We start from the raw sequence: 17111 nt of genomic DNA on the forward strand, positions 1-17111 counted from the left end.
CCTTTCTATTACTGAATAACAGGATCTTGGGTTGTTTTTGTTTTTGTTTTTGTTTTTGAGGTGGAGTCTCGCTCTGCTGCCCAGGCTGGAGTGCAGTGGCGCAATGTCAGCTCACTGCAACCTCCAGCTCCTGGGTTCAAGTGATTCTCCTGCCTCAGCCTCCCGAGTAGCTGGGACTACAGGCATCCACCACCGTGCCCGGCTAATTTTTGTATATTTAGTAGATATGGGGTTTTACCATGTTGGCAAAGCTGATCTCCTGAACTCCTGACCTCAGGTGATCCGCCTGCCTTGGCCTCCCAAAGTGCTGGGATTACAGGTGTGAGCCACCGCTCCCGGGTGATCTTGGAGGTTTTTAATCCCCCTGCCCTCAGTGGCCAAGCCAAATGTTGGTGCCTTGGGCTTCTCCCCTTCTGCCCTGGAGGGCTTGTGTTGGTCCTTAGAGAGTATTGTGTCTATGTTTCTCGTTGGATGGGTTGCCTGTGGTTTTTTTTGTTTTTTGTTTGTTTGTTTGGTTTGAGACGGAGTCTCACTCTGTCCCCCAGGCTGGGGTGTAGTGGCGCCATCTCAGCTCGCTGCAACCTCCACCTCCCGGGTTCACGCCATTCTCCTACCTCAGCCTCCCGAGTAGCTGGAACTACAGGCGCCCACTACCACGCCTGGCTAATAATTTTGTATTTTTAGTAGAGACGGGTTTTCACCGTGTTAGCCAGGGTGGTCTCGATCTCCTGACTTCGTGATCCACCCACCTCGGCCTCCCAAAGTGCTGGGATTACAGGCGTGAGCCACCGTGCCCAGCTCGCCTGCTTTGTCCATGGAGCCAGGCTAGTGTTCCTGGGTGCTTTGCTGGAGGGGGTGGTCTTGGCACCAGGGCTGCTGGGACAGAGCTGTGAGTCCCAGAATGCTAAACACCTCTTGGCCATGGGCTCAGGGAAGACATCTGTCCATGAACTGCCACTGCTGCTGCCATCTTTTGCCCCCTTCCTGTTTCAGTGGCAGCTCATCCATCCATAGGCAGGGTCAGTAGTTTCCCATGCTGAGAAGGGAGATTCCAGGCCCCTGCTGCCTTAATTCTGACCACCTATTCTGGAGGATGGTAGACAGGTGGACCCTGCAGAGTGGGATCCATGCCATGTTGTCTCACATTCTTGAGGCACTAGGGAACAGACACCAAGGAGTGCTACCAAGAGGGGTATGTTAGTTTCCTGTGGCTGTTGTGACAAATGTTAGCACAGACTAGGTGGTTTAAAACAACAGAAGTTGGCTGGGTGCGGTGGCCCACCCCTGTAATCCCAGCACTTTGAGAGGCTGAGGCGGGTGGATCATGAGGTCAGGAGTTCAAGACCAGCTTGGCCAAGATGGTGAAACCGCGTCTCTACTAAAAACAGAAAAATTAGCTGGGTGTGGTGGCGGGTACCTGTAATCCCAGCTATTCAGGAGGCTGAGGCAGAGAATTGCTTGAACCCAGGAGACGGATTGGAGGTTGCAATGAGGTGGAGGTTTCAGTAAGTTGAGATTGCACCACTGCACTCCAGCCTGGGCGACAGAGAGAGACTCCGTCTCAAGAAAAACAAAACAAAAAACAGAAGTTTATTCTCTCACAATTCTGGAGGCCAGAAGACCAAAATCAGTTTCACTGCTTCCAAATCAAAGTGTTGGCAGGGCCACACTCCTTCTGGAAGCTCTCAAGGAGAATTTAGACCTTTTCTAGCCTCTTGTGGCTGCCAACATTCCTTGGTTTATGGTTGCATCATTCTAATCTCTGCTTCCATCTTCATCATCGCCTTCTCTGTAAATTTGGTTTCCTTTTCTGTCTGTATTGAATTTCTCTCTTTCATAAGGACACTTGTGATTGCATTTAGGTCCTACCTGATACTCCAAGATAACCCCCCCATCTCCAGATTTAATAATGTAAGTTAATTACATCTGCAAACACTTTTTATTTTCTCTTTTTTTTTTGAGACAGAGTCTCGCTTTGTCACCCAGGCACAATCTCGGCTCTCTGCAACCTCCGCCTCCTGGGTTCAAGCTATTCTCCTGCTTCACCCTCCTGAGTAACTGGGATTACATGCACCCACCATCACGCCCGGCTAATTTTTGTATTTTTAGTAGAGATGGGGTTTCGCCATGTTGACCAGGCTGGTTTCAAACTCCTGACCTCAGGTGATGCACCTGCCTCAGCCTCCCAAAGTGCTGGGATTACAGGCATGAGCCACTGTGCCTGGGCTTTTCTTTTCTTTTCAGATAGGGCCGGCCTCTGTCACCCAGGCTGGAGTGCAGTGGTGTAATCTTGGCTCACTGCACCCTCCACTTCCTGGACTCAGGTGATCCTCCAGCCTCAGCCTCCCGAGTAGTTGGGACCACAGGTGCGAGCCACCATGCCTGGCTAATGTTTGGTGTGTGTTTGTTTTTGAGATGGAGTCTCGCTCTGTCGTCCAGGCTGGAGTACAGTGGTACGATCTTGGCTCACTGCAACCTTCGCCTCCCAGGTTCCAGCAGTTCTCTTGCCTCAGCCTCCTGAGTAGTTGGGATTACAGGCGCCTGCTACCACGCCCGGCTAATTTTTGTATTTTCAGTGGAGAGAGGGTTTCACCATGTTGGCCAGGCTGATCTCGAACTCCTGACCTCAGGCAATCCACCTGCCTCGGCCTCCCAAAGTGCTGCGATTACAGGCGTGAATCACCATGCCTGGCCTGTATTTTTCATAGAGATGAGATTTCATCATGTTGCCTAGGCTAGTCTTGAACTCTTGAGCTCAAAGTGATCCGCCTGCCTTAGCCTCCCAAAGTGCTGGGATTGCAGGCATGAGCCACCACGTCCGGCTCTACCTTTTTCATTATAAGGTAACATTTACAAGTTCCAGGGGGTTAGGGTTTGATATCTTTGCGTGGCTATTAATCAGCCTACTAGAGAGGCTTTTTTCCTTCCTGGGGAAAGGAAGGGAACTCATTAAGTGGTCTCTTACTGGGCAAAGCCCTGTAATATTTGAGTCTGCCCAGCATCCCTATTATTGGGAGGCTTGGTATCCCCATTCACAGATTAGAAAACTGGCTCAGAGCAGTTCATCACATAGCTAATAATTGGTGGAGCTAGATTAGAACCTAAGTCAGTTGGGTTCCACAGCCTGCTGCTCCAACTTCACTTGGGCCTTTAGACTCCTAGGTTACAGAATCTTGCCTTATCTCCTGGGATCCTCTGGTGTTACGGAGCTTTACTCAGCCTTTTTGTGGAGGCTCAAAGATATGGAGGGACTTTCCCACAGTTCACAGCCTGGACTTGATCTCCTCAGACCAGGGCATTGTTGGAGCTTAAACTTATCTATGGCTGAGCTATCCCCTACCCCCCACCCCTACCAGCCCTTCCTGAGCAACATTTTCTCCCCAAAGGGAGAAAGAGAAGGGCCAGAGCCCAAACTCTTCAGGCTGCTGATGCCAAAGTCAGTGGGTGGCTAGCAGTCCAGCCTTTAGATCCAAGCCTGGATGGCAGTTTGACTGCCCCAGGACCCACACCCTGCAGTGCAAGGGGCTATTCAGTTCTCTTTCATGTTTAGAGACAAACCAGGATATTCCATGGATGGGCTGAGAGGTATGTCCTCCATGCTGTGGCTCATGGGAGCCTTCCCTGTTGCCTCTATACTAGGCTTTGCTGGTATCCAAACTCCAGCTCCTTTCTCTTTCTGCCTTTGTTTTTTTGTTTTTTGTTTTTTTGAGACAGAGTCTTGCTCTGTTACCCAGGCTGGCTAGGGTGCAATGGTGCGATCTCGGCTCACTGCAGCCTCCACCTCCTGGGTTCAAGTAGTTCTCCCGCCTCAGCCTCCCAAGTAGCTGGGATTACAGGCACACGCCACCACGCCCTGCCAATTTTTTGTATTTTTAGTAGAGACTGGGCTTCACCATGTTGGCCAGGCTGGTCTTGAACTCCTAACCTCAGGTGATCCACCCGCCTTGGCCTTCCAGAGTGCTGGGATTATAGGCGTGAGCCACCATGTCTGGCCTCCTTTCTGCCTTTGTAAAGTGAGGGTAATGTTTCCTGCCACCTGGGCTATGGTCAGGACAATTAAATGAGGTGACATCACCCTTTGCATCTGGCATGGGGCAGGTATTCAGTTAATATGAGTTCATCGTTCTTCCTGGCCCTCCTTGCTTACCTGCCTAGTACTACCCAGAACTTTAGCTCTACTGAATTCGTTGCTGGGCTCCAGGCATCCCTGGTACTTCGTGGCAGAAGTGACTTCATTTCTCACCCAGTTAGCAAGCGTTTTTGGAGGTCTTGGTTTTTTAATCCTTTGGTCAGGTGGCACCTCCTCTCAGGTGCTAGCCTTGATGACTGTGTTTCTTTTTTTTTTTTTTTTTTTTTTTTGAGACGGAGTTTTGCTCTTATTGCCCAGGCTGAAATGCAATGGTGTGATCTCAGCTCACTGCAACCTCCACCTCCCGGGTTCAAGCGATTCTCTTGCCTCAGCCTCCTGAGTAGCTGGGATTGCAGGCATTCACCACCACGCCCAGCTAATTTTGTATTTTTTAGTAGAGACGGGATTTATCCATGTTGGTCAGGCTGGTCTCAAACTCCCAGCCTCAGGTGATCCGCCCACCTCGGCCTCCCAAAGTGCTGGGTTTACAGTTGTGAACCACCACGCCTGACCTAATGACTTTCTTTTCTTCTTCTTCTTCTTTTTTTTTTGAGGCAGAGGCAGTCTCGCTCTGTCGCCTAGGCTAGAGTGCAGTGGCGGGATCCCGGCTCACTGCAACCTCTGCCTCCCAGGTTCAAGCAATTCTCCTCCCTCAGCCTCCTGATTAGCTGGTATTACAGGCGTGCACCACCATGCCTCACTATTTTTTTTTGTATTTTTTAGTAGAAACGGGGTTTCACCATGTTGGGCAGGCTGGTCTTGAACTCTTCATCTCAAGTGATCCACCTGCCTCGGCCTCACAAAGTGCTGGGATTACAGGCGAGAGCCACCGTGCCCAGCCTCTTTCTGTTTTACAACACCTGGTATTTACCTTTTTCACAACCTTGTTCATACCTTGTAGTGGTTACCTGTTTCCCTGCCCCTCTGCTAAGTAGTTTGTGAGCTTATCAGGAGTGGAGACTAAGTCTGATTCATTTCACTGTCCTCACTGCCCAGCCCGGTATCTTACTGAGTAGCTACCTGGTAAATCTTTCTTAGATGGATAAGTAGGAGCCCCTCTCCTGTTTGACCTCCTTTTCGCCTCTCTTTTCCCCCTGTCTCCAAAGGCAGGAAGTTTCTGTGTTCTTTTTTAAGAACCCATTCTTGTGTCAGGTTTGGGACTATAGTTATGGTTGCACCATCCCTGCTGGAGACCCCTGGCTGGGGCAGGCCCATGACTCTGGGAGATGGCTGACCCTGTGTGGCCAGGATGGACTTGGCCATAACTGGCTGGAGTATGTTAATCCACAGGCTCGGGGGCAAGGAGGGCCACCTGGACCACTGGAATGTTGTGCACAAACAGAAGTCCTTGTGCTGCGCATGGAAGCTCATTAAGGGCTTCCAGGTGCCTTTGTCATCTCTAGAAATCCAGCCACATCTTCTTGGGGTGTGGGCCCTGATGACGGGGCTGGCCGGGTATTCCCTTGTCACCTCTTCCTCCCCTCCTGTCCTGCTACTCACCTGGGATTTGCTGAGGGCCTATCAGTTGTACATAATCTCCGTGCTGATCTCTTCCCCTTCTGTGACTGGCGACAACTTCCCCCAGTATATGGTATGTTATTTACAAAGCTTCTTTAGGTCCTGAAACTCCTCTGAACCTCTTGACAGCTCTGTCCGGTAGATCAACATATCCCCCATTCCATAGGAAACTGAGACTGATATCGGACAGCAAGTTTGTGACAAAGCTGGGGTTGGAATCCAGAGCTCCTGCCTTCCAAACCTTGTGCTTACAACTTTGCCAGAGATGTTTCTCCTCTGGCTTTCCTAGGGGATGGGTTCCACCCCTTGCCTGAGCTGGGGAAAAATGGCCTTATGGACAGGTGGGCCCCTATGTCTGGTCTCTGATACCCCAGATCCTATAAATTCCTGGGCAGGCCTGTGTTCCCAAGGAGCAGGCTTGGGATCCTGTAGTTTGCAGCCCTGTTGCTGGGTCAGGCTGGCTGCTTCTGGTAGCCAGCAGAGGGCGTAAGGGGCCCAGGAAAGGTCTGCTGCTTCTGGTTGGTTTTGTTTTGAAATGAAAATTATGTTTTAAGAGGTTATGTGGTCATTATTTTTTTAATCCAAAAATATGCATTTGTACAGGTTCATTTAAGTTGAACCTTCACGGTGCCAGATGTGCTTTGGAATTTAGGAAAAATTCAGAATTTATGAAACTCACCTGGTGTGTATACTTTGTATTACGTAACACCTCCAGCAGGGTCTGAGGCAGCACCTCATAATCAAACACCTGTATGTTTTCTGCATTGAAATATTTGAATATTCACCCCAAGTGGGATAGATTCTTGTCAGTTCTGGTCAGGTTATGATGCCAAATGAATTCGCCAAAGGCTTTTGATTTTCAAAGCTTTTTGGGTTTAGTGTACCTTTATAAAAGGAAAGTGCAGTAAAATCGCTGATAACACCAGGACTTAGGGATATTTTGCTGTCTAGCTTTCACAATTTTGCGTATGTGTGTTTGTATACATACATATGTATATGTGTGTAGATATCTATTTGTTAAATGTGTTCAGTCACAGATGAGAATATTGTTTGCACACTTTTGCCTTCTAGAGTATATCTTTTTTTTTTTTTTTTTAAGAGATGGAGTTTCACTTTTGTTGCCCAGGCTGGAGTGCAATGGCGTGATCCCGGCTCACTGCAACCTCTTGCCTCCTGGGTTCAAGTGATTCTTCCGCCTCAGCCTCCCGAGTAGCTGGGATTACAGGCATGCACCACCACGCCCGGCCAATTTTGTATTTTTATTAGAGACGGGGTTTCTCTATGTTGGTCAGGCTGGTCTCAAACTCCCGACCTCAGGTGATCAACCCACCTTGGCCTCCCAGAGTGCTGGGATTACAGGCGTGAGCCACCGCGCCCAGCCTACAGCATATCTTGGAATCCTCTAGCCCTTTGTCAGGTTCAGGATCTAGGCTCTTGCCAGTTACTCCCTCTTCACCACCTTTCCTAGATGAAATTCCTTGAGGTAGAGCCACATTCTCCACCCAGGCACTTGCTGGGTCTGAGTCTCTGGCTGCCTGGGGCAATGTGGCTCCCTGGGCCAGGCCTTGCAAGGTCAGCAAAAGTCATAAGGCAGATGGGGCCACTGTTCTCAGGGCACCTGGGACCCTTTTGGAAGCAAGTCTTAGTTTCACTCAGCAACTGATTCCCTAAAAGAGTCTCTGACTTCACATGCATGGAGTGGTCACACAGGGCTGAGAACTTTACCTTGGCCAGCGTCCTCTCTGTCAATGACCTAGGCCTCTCGGGAGCTTGAGGTCGGGGCCCTGGGGATGGAGTATAGGTTTTCCCTGTTGCTGACCCCCACCTCTTCCCTCCAGCAGGAGCATTGGTTTGAAAAGGCCCTACGAGACAAGAAGGGCTTCATCATCAAGCAGATGAAGGAGGATGGCGCCTGTCTCTTCCGGGCTGTAGGTGAGTCTCTGCCTTAGTCCTTAAGGGCCTAGGGCTGCCCCTAAGCTGTGTCCCAGTTACCAGGAATAGCCCCTGAGACAGGGTTGAGGCAGAGCTAGCTAATCTTTTAGGGACTCCAGGCTCCAGCCTCAAGTTGGTATCTGACCTCTAGCCGTGGGTCTTGAGACGTTGTAGTGGTGCAAGATTAATATGAATAATAACAGCAAGAAGAGTGATAAAGAAAATAATATCCTTTGGGACACATTGGTCTGTCAGGTGCTACAGGAAACCTCTTTGATTCCCCCCTGAGCTAGGTGAGTGTAGGGACTATTGTTGCTTCCATTTGTCAGATGAGAAAAGTGGCTCCGAGATGGTGGGTGACTTGTCTGGAGTAAAATAATAAGTGGTAGACTTGGGATTCAGTGTCTGCATTAGATTAGTCTGAGGCCCATGCTCTTAACCATAGCACACTGCTGCCACCCTGGCTGTATGACCCCTAGGTTTATACCCAGATCCCATCTCTGGTGTGTTGTGGGTCTCTGTTCCTCAATCTGTGTACATGGGGGCTATCAAACTAGATCTTTACAAATTTCTTATGTCATAGAATTTTTTTTTCAACTTACATAAAAGTAGAATGATGAACCCTCATATACCCATCATCCAGCTTCAAAATAGTCAACACGTGGCCAGCCTTGTTTCATCACTATCCCGCCCACTCTTTCTCACTCCCCTGAAAGAAGAGTATTTTTAAAGCAAAACCCCGACATTGGATCATTTTATTCGTAAATATTTCTGTATGTTTCTCTGACAGATACAGACTTACTCTTTTCTTTTTAACGTAATCAAAATGCCATTACTGCACCTAACAGAATTAATAATGCCTTAATACCATCAGTTATCCAGTCTGAGCTGGATCTTTGAGGCCATTTTGGCTCTGAATCTGTGACCCCACAAGTAGTTGTGAGGTCCTGTGCTAGGGTGAAGGGGAAGCTGGGAATGTGACCCTGATCCTCCCTTTGGTGCTCTGATACCTACCAAGGAAAAGTGCCCTCTGATAGGAACTTTGAGCTGGGAGTCAGAAGACCTACCTTCTAGTTCTGGCCCTGACTCATAACTGCTGTGACACTTGGCCTTGGTCTTACCGTCTGTGAAATGGTGTTGATTCTCAATGCCTCTTTGAGTTCCTTCTTGGTCTGCTATTCTCTCTGTCTGTGGGTAACCCCCATGTCTACTGGTGGGCTGGAGTGTTTCAGGCTCCATCCCTGGCTGCACCCCTGATTCTTGGTATGACCTTAGGCAAGCAGCTCTTCTTTCCTGAGGCCGTTTCCTCATCTATAAAATGGGGCTAAAAGACCCTAATGTTGTAACGATTTAATGAAGTTGCTTTGGTAAATCCCTTTAGTGCCTGACACATATAGTAGACCCTCATGGAACAGTAGCATTTGTAAAACCCAGATGCCGTTTTCAGTGGTGCCTCAGAGTCACATGTGTTTGTTGAAAGGGTGGAGTGAGTGGTCTCCTCTCTATTCTGCCAAGCAGACGAGGCTCAGGCAGTGGGCTCTGTTGGACTGGGAAAAAACTTACCCCTCCTGCCCCTCTGTCTCAAGTTTGTGTTTTTCCTGGGATGTTTCCCAGAGGAAGAGCTGGGTTTCGGGGCATCTTGGACAAAAGAAAGGCAAAGAAAGAATAGGTGGGGGCCTGTTAGGTGCGAGGCCCTGTGTCCAGACCTCAGGCTGGATGTGGGGTAAGCAGGGTTGCTGGTGGAGTTAGGATCAGAGAGTACAGCAGGCATCTGAGTCTTGGGCAGTCATTGAGGGTAAGCCTCGGGGCTGGCTAGTAAGGACCTGGCTTGTGTAGTAACTCATATCAAGAGCTGTGTGTGTGTGTGTGGTGTGTGTGTGTGTGTGTGTGTGTGTGTGTGTATGTATCTAGCTGTTCTCCCCAAATACCCCCGACTCTGTGTGTGTGTGTGTGTGTGTGTGTATGTATCTAGCTGTTCTCCCCAAATACCCCCGACTCTTGGGGCTACTTGGCTTGTTGTAGTAACTCGTATCAAGAGCAGTATTTGTGTGTGTGTGTGTGTGTGTATCTGTGTATCTAGCTCTTCTCCCCAAATACTCCCGACCCTTCCTCCCACTGGGGCCTTCAGTATAAGGGGCCTCTACTTACAGGAAGAGCTGACCACAGCAGGTTGAAGGCCTTTCCTTATCGGGACTATGGCTACACATTTCCCCTGACTGGGCTGCCTTTGGCTTTTCTCTGTAAAACCTCAGAAGTCCTGTGGCCTCTCCCCCGAAGTACATGGCCCCTGGTCTCTAGACCTTATCTGGAGGTTTCCTTGGTGCAGAGTGCATAAATACATGTGCCTGGGAAGGGGACTTTGTCCCTGGGCTTTTTGCTGCCCGGCACCCCCCGCCCCGCCCCGTTTCCAGCCTCGCCTGGATGGGGACAGATGGCAGTCAGCTTAGGCTGTAGTGTGAAGCCCTACAGGCTGACTTCCTGTCATGTGTTGAATAGTGGAAGGAATGTGGAGCAGAGAGTTGGAGTTGGAGTGGGGGGTTGCAAACATAGAGGGCACTGTTTCCTTGACCCCTGCTTTGTGCTAGACATTCAGCTGGGTGCTTCAGGCTCACTTGCAAAACTTGGATCATTATCCCATGAGACAGGTGAAAAGATTGAAGCATAGAAAGGGGAATGACATGCTCAGGGCCATTAGCCAGAACTGGCCTGGGAACCTAGAGGTGTCCAAAGGACCCACATTCTTTTTTTTTTTTTTTTTTTTTTTTTGAGATGGAGTCTCCCTCTGTCGCCCAGGCTGGAGTGCAGTGGCGTGATCTCGGCTCACTGCAACCTCTGCCTCCCGGGTTCAAGCGATTCTTCTGCCTCAGCCCCCTGAGTAGCTGGGATTACAGGCATGCACCACCACACCTGGTTAATTTTTGTGTTTTTTAGTAGAGATGGCGTTTCACCATGTTGGTCAGGCTGGTCTTGAGCTCCTGACCTTGTGATCCACCCGCCTTGGCCTCCCAAAGTGTTGGGATTATAGGCGTGAGCCACCGCACCTGGCCAGGACACATTCTTTTTATGATCCTAAGATCCTTAGCTTCTTAGCTTGGTTGTCAACTGGCTGGATGACCTTGACTGTGTTCCTTGACATCTCTGGACCTTACCTCCTCCAAGTAGGAGCACATGGCCCTCTGTTGTTGGGTGTCTTGAGGCAAGTGGGTTTCTGCCTTCTGTTCCCCTGGATTATCTTCCTATAGGGTCCTACCATTTGCTTTAGAGACTTCTGAGAATTGCCTACTCCCCAGGTAGCTGCCTGCCTGCCATTGGTTCCCCTGAGTGAACCAATATCCGTTGCTTGCACTCAGTTCTCTCCCACCTCCTCTTATTGGGGATTCATGAGCATCAGTGAAGGCTTGGGTGGAGGGGAGGTGGGAACCTGAGCCTCAGAGGTATCCTGTGGCCCACCCTGTCCCTGTTATGCTCAGATAACCTCCTCCTGGAAATGTGACTCTGCATCTCTCCCTTGCTCCCTCTCTCCATGTGGCTTTGACTCAGCAGAAACCTCTAACCCTGACCAGGGTCCTGGTGCTAGTTTCTGTGGGCAGAGTGGAGGCCACATGGTTGTTTCTACATGGGCCATGGGGGAGTGGCAAGGGCTGTGCATGTTACCATGATGAGGCCCAGAAACATTGGCTAGGCCCACTCTTCTGTGCCTTTTGGTTTTGGAACATGGACCATCAGCACTAGTAGGGGTGGATCTGAGGTCAATTTTGATTGTTTTATAAATGGGGAAACTGAGGCCTCAAGAGAAAGCCAAGACCCTACCCTGTCTAGGTCATACAACCAGTGTCAGAACATTGGTATTTGAGGTTGAACCAGGCCTCAGAAAGAAGAAGATTCCCATGGGCCATTTCCTGTACACCAGCTTCCTTGTATCTCCCTTGTATCCTTCAGGTTTCTCATCCTTGCAGTGGGAATCCTTGAGCAGAGGAGCACACATCTCAGGAACCAGACTCTCCAGGGGGATGAGTTCTTCTGTCTCTCCCACTGAGGGTATGCTAGTTGGGGTGGTTGGGACCACAGACCAGGTCACACCACGGCTGCTTGACAGACAAGTGAGACCTTTGTCCTGGCTCATCTCCTCAGGAGATTTGTTCTCAGTGGGGCCAGGGTTCCACTGGACCAGGAGGGTAGTGGGGAACAGACCAGGTCCCTGTCTCCCTCTGCAGCTGTGTGTACACACATTTGTGTGGTTTGTTTTTAGGTTCCTTGTAGACACCTAGCTTCCTTTTTTGCCCTTAGCGGAACTTGCTGTGGCTCTTCTGGCAGGCAGCTACCTGGGGAGTAGGCAGTTCTCAGATGTCTCTAAAGCAAATGGTAGGACCCTATAGGAAGATAATCCAGGCTCTCATGTCTTGCTTCTTAACATAAATCTGGGTACATTATTGGTTACATTACATTAATTACATGAGGACTTCTCCCAGGCAGCAGAGGAGAGAGGTTGAGGCTAGTCTGTTAGAGCTCTTGGTTATTTTCCCTGCCCTCCACCTACCCTGCCAGAGGCTAGGAAGGAGGTTGGTGGGGTAGGGGTTTCCTCAGTTTGTAGAGCCTCTTATTTTCAGTCTTTCCTGAAGTGGCAGGGGCATCTACTCATTGAATGTGATAGTTCTCTGTTGTGGGATTTATTGGGTGAGCATTTGACCTCAGGGAGCATCTTTGGCAGGCTCTGCTGTATGTGTATACACATGTGCATTTCTACACTGGTGTCTCTGTGTGTCCAGAAAAAGGAAAGAAGTAGGTTGTGTATGGGGACGGTAATGTGCATGTTGGCCTCTGTGGCCCTAGGGAGAGATACAGCCCCTGATATCTATAATCTCTGCCCACTCCCATGCCTTTCCTGAGTTCTAGCTGATTCCTGCTTGTGCTGGTGTGGAAACTGAGGCACACAAGATCAGGTCCTGCCCCAGGGAGTAAGGCGACTAAGATGGTGGCTAGATTGGGGTGAGGGTGGTAATATCAGCTGGGGCTGGCAGTTACCCTTTGAGAGCCTGGCCTCCCCTTCACCCCGCTAAACGTGTGATCCCAGGCCAGCTTTGCCACATTTCTGTGTCTTCTGGGTAAAGTAAGAGTGTTTTGGTAAAGGTAGAATGAGTTGGAGTGTGAAAAGTCTTTGGTATGGGACCAATTGTAGTATTTTACTGAGGATTTCTGAGCCCAGTTGGAGATGGGAACAGAGGCAGAATGGTGGGGGACCCCCTTCCAGCTGGCCTCTGGGAAGGGAGAACAGGTGCAGATTGCCCACAAGTGCAGCGTCAGCAGGAGAAGTTTCAGTTTCTATCAAAACAAGTTCTCTGAATTCCCCTACCTCTGCAGGTCATCCCCCCAACCTCAGACCCCTCCACAGGGAAGTCATGCCTTGCCCCCAGCCCTGTGTGCCAGCCTTCTGGGAAGAGGAGGGCTTTCTGGAGGACAGAGGTGGAGCTAGGAAAGTCAGAAAAACGAATTTTTTTTTTTTTTTTTTTTTTTGAGACAGTTTCGCTCTTGTTGCCTAGGCTGTAGTGCAGTGGTGTGATCTTGGCTTATTGCAACCTCCACCTCCCGGGTTCAAGCGATTCTTCAGCCTCAGCCTCCCAAATAGCTGGGATTACAGGCGTCTGCCACCACGTGGGCCTGGCTAATTTTTTGTATTTTTAGTAGAGATGGGATTTCACCATGTTGTCTAGGCTGGTCTCAAACTCCTGACCTCAGGTAATCCACCTGCCTTGGCCTCCCAAATTGCTGGGATTACAGGTGTGAGCCTCCACACCTGGCTAAAAATGAATTCTTGTTGACTACTTCCTATGTGTTTAGCTCTGTGCTTAGATGCTTTTCCTGCCTTATGTTATTGGAGAAATCCTATTCGCCTTTGTCGGGGTCCTACTATTGCTGTTTTCCTTGGTTTGGAGATGTATATTTTCTTCCACATTAATGATTCCAAACTTAGGATATACCTTATAATCAGTGTGATGTATTTCCCCACCAAAAGCTGTGATTAGGTACATGTTATGCCATATCACCTATCAGTGGTGTCGTAGGATTGAGGCGAGAAGGTGGTATTTTACATTTTACAGATAAGGAAAGAAGTGTCATAACTTGTCCATAGTTTAGGACCCTGTTTTATGAAGCCTGTATTGTTAACTTGATATTAATTTAACTGCTGAAGTTTTGTTAGAACTAAGGGCCTAGAGGTAGACTTGTGGACCTTTGGTTTCACTAAAGGTAGAGAGCCAGGAGAGGACATGCATCCTAGGTCTGCATTTGGGGCTTTCCTCTGACTGAGCAATTGCAACAGAAATGAGGAAGGGCTTCATAAGTGGTTATGGCAACATTCTGGCTGACTTGTGGGTAACTAGCAATATGAAGGAATCATTGTCGTCATGACAAATGATGTTCTTGTTTCTTGACCACCTACTGTGCCTTAGGTGCTTGGCAAACCTCCTGTGTAGTTTTGACAACACCCGGCAAATGGAAGAGGAGTTACTGTCTCTACCTTATGCACGAGGACATTTCAGCTTAGAGAGGTTAAAGGCTTTATCCATTGCCACACAGCTAGGAGGCAGCAGAGCCTTTCTGCCAGGCCAAAGGGGTCAGTAGCAGAGAAATGGGACCCTCAGGGGGTTTTCCCCCAGATCCCTTCCCTGTTCCATGGTCTCCTCTCTTTCCCCCATTTTCCTGCATCTGGCATCTAGCTCTTGAAGATAGAACTCCCAGGCCTGGAAATGACAATTGACCTTTCTATGGGAGATGGGCTTTCTCCATCACCTCAGCCTATCTCTCTGAGCCTGGCCAACCAACCCCTATTTAACCCCTTCACGCTCATCTTTGTTCCTGTTTACTGCAGCTGCCAACAGCACTGCCTCCCAGTACCCCAAGCTCAGCCTACAGAAATAGCTCCTCAAGCAGCTCACTGTGCGGGCTTTGTGGTCCTGGCTTCTAAGAAAGGCAGCAGCAGGGGGCCCCCAGCCTGTGCGCAGGACATGTGACTTGCTGGAAATGCCGCTGGGGAGGGCGGGGGAGAGTGTGGCCGCAGAACCCACATCCTTGTTTACATTGGTGAAGGGGCTACCCCCTTCCCGCCTTCACAACCTCCACACCCCCTTACCCTTCAGGTCTCTTCACCTCCAAGAGGACAGGAGGCAAACATGGGCCCTATTTTCTATCTCAGAGTAGCCTTTCTCACAGAGCCCTCCAGAGTAGGAAGGGGAAGGCAGGGAAGGCGTTCTTCTGACAGTTCTTCAGAGAGGTAGACTGACAGGGAAGAACTCGGGAGTGTTCCTGTGTGACCTGACCCTAGCCCAGTGCCCCAGGGAGATCCCATCAGAGCAGTGGTCCTCTGGGGAAACAAAGGGAAATTCCCTAAGCCAGTGGAAATCAGACTTGCATGATCTTCAGGCCCACTTTAATTTCACAGGGAGAAGAGCTCTCTGGCTTACCCAGCCTATCCATTTGCTCAATAAACTTTTCCTGATTTCCTTTACTGTATCGGGCCCTGAGCTGGGGGTGGACTTTGGTGTGAACTGCCCTTTGCCTTCAGTGGGAGCCCAGTGCAGTCGGGCAGAAGTCTATGCACACCTTTGATAAATCTGGTGATAGAGGTGTCCTGGGTAGTGGGGAACTGTATTAAAGAACATGTTGGGCCAGGCGCGGTGGCTCACACCTGTAATCCAGGCATTTTGGGAGTCTGAGGCGAGAGGATCGCTTGAGCCCAGGAGGTCAAGGCTGCAGTGAACTATGATCGCGCCACTGCACTCCAGCCTGGGCGATAGAGCGAGACCTTGTCTCAAATAAATAAATAAATAAAGAACACATTGGTGTTTGAGAAGTAGGCAGCTGACGAGGATGGAAGGAGCGTCCTGAAGAGAAGGAACGGCATGTGTGAAGATCCTCAAGCGAAGCAGAGGGAGTGTGTTTCCTTCTCGCCTTAGTTTGACCAAATCTCACGACGCCTGGACTATTCGGGCCACAGGCTGCCCATCCTGAGTTAAGCTAAAGTTAGTTGCATGTGTGTCTTATCTCTTTTACTAGACTGTGTGCTCCCCGAAGGTAGGGGCAGGATTTTACTCACCTCTGTCACCTTCACAGTACCCCACATTCAGGCCTCCCTATGGAGGAAGGAATTCCGATTTACTGTGTGGCTACTCTGTCCCAAGCCCAGTGGTAGTTATTTTATACCCATTATCTCATTTAATCCCCACCATTAAGGCCTGCCATGTGGTTATCCCTCTTTTTTTTTTTTTTTTTTTTTTTTTTTTTTTTGGAGACAGAGTCTCACTCTGTTTCCCAGGCTGGAGTGCAGTGGCATAGTCTCAGCTCACTGCAACCTCTGCCTCCGGGGTCAAGCGATTCTCCTGCCTCAGCCTCCCAAGTAGCTGGGATTACAGGCGCCTGCCACCATGCCTGGCTAATTTTTGTATTTTTGGTAGAGACGGGATTTCACTATGTTGGCCAGGCTGGTCTCGAACTCCTGACCTCAAGTGATCTGCCTGCCTCGGCCTCCCAAAGTGCTCGGATTACAGGCGTGAGCCACCATGCCTGGCCTGTTATCCCTTTTGTTCCTATTTTACAGATGAGATATATGAGGCTCAGAACACTTGGGTCACTTGCCTCTGGTCACTCAGCTCTCTAGTATCTGGCAGAACTGGGCTTGGAGGCCCCCCCCCCCTTTTTTTTTCTGTTTTTCTTTTTTTGTCTTTGTTCCTTTTTTTTTCAACCTACAAAGGCTGTGTTGGCTCATGGGAGTCAGGAAAACTGAATTCAGAGTTGTCTCTGTCACAGACTGACTCTTTGTGATCTTGGACAAACCACAAACTCCTCCTGAACCTCAGTTTCCTCATGTGGAAAGTGAAGAGGTGGTGTGGGAATCAATAGCTTTTGAGGCCAACCTATGGAACTTAGAATGTTGTTGATTTCTCTGAGTGGCCACGTGTACCCTAGATAAAGTCATCTGCCCAAGAGGCTTGTGGCTGTGTTCCTCTCACCTGCACTCTCTTGTTCTTCAAGTCTGGCCCTGCCTGCCTTATTTTTCCATGACCCCGTTCTAGCCTACAAGGGCAAGAACTCTGCAGGCCTTGGGGTAGAAAAGGGAATTTCCCTGGTCCCCCAGCTCCTCCTCCCCAAAGGATGTTCTGTGATTCAGAGCTCTTCTCTGGCATCTCTGACCTAGCCGCTGCTTTCTTCTGCCCCCACAGCTGACCAGGTGTATGGAGACCAGGACATGCATGAGGTTGTGCGAAAGCATTGCATGGACTATCTGGTGAGAAAATGGGGGAGGCCTTTGGAGAAGGGGCAGTGTGGGAGGATTTCTTCTCCACACAGACCTTAACCTTCCAATCTATTCTGTAGATGAAGAATGCCGACTACTTCTCCAACTATGTCACAGAGGACTTTACCACCTACATTAACCGGAAGCGAAAAAACAATTGCCATGGCAACCACATTGAGATGCAGGCCATGGCAGAGATGTACAACCGTCCTGTGGAGGTGTACCAGTACAGCACAGGTACTTCTG

The 17111-nt window shown here is 49.6% G+C and overlaps 1 protein-coding gene across 4 annotated transcripts in view; it reads left to right on the forward strand.

Moving 5' to 3' along the window:
• Window positions 1-17111, forward strand: part of OTUD5 (OTU deubiquitinase 5) — a 36559-nt gene that overhangs the window by 6468 nt on the left and 12980 nt on the right. For all 4 annotated transcript variants that reach the window (XM_073013734.1, XM_007991643.3, XM_007991644.3 and 1 more), the window contains exons 2-4: window positions 7486-7579; window positions 16792-16856; window positions 16946-17102. In XM_073013734.1, coding sequence (XP_072869835.1) covers window positions 7486-7579; window positions 16792-16856; window positions 16946-17102 — 316 coding nt within the window. The remainder of the gene's footprint in view (window positions 1-7485; window positions 7580-16791; window positions 16857-16945; window positions 17103-17111) is intronic.

Source organism: Chlorocebus sabaeus, chromosome X (genome assembly GCF_047675955.1).
Source record: "Chlorocebus sabaeus isolate Y175 chromosome X, mChlSab1.0.hap1, whole genome shotgun sequence".
Classification (NCBI taxonomy): Eukaryota; Metazoa; Chordata; class Mammalia; order Primates; family Cercopithecidae; genus Chlorocebus; species Chlorocebus sabaeus.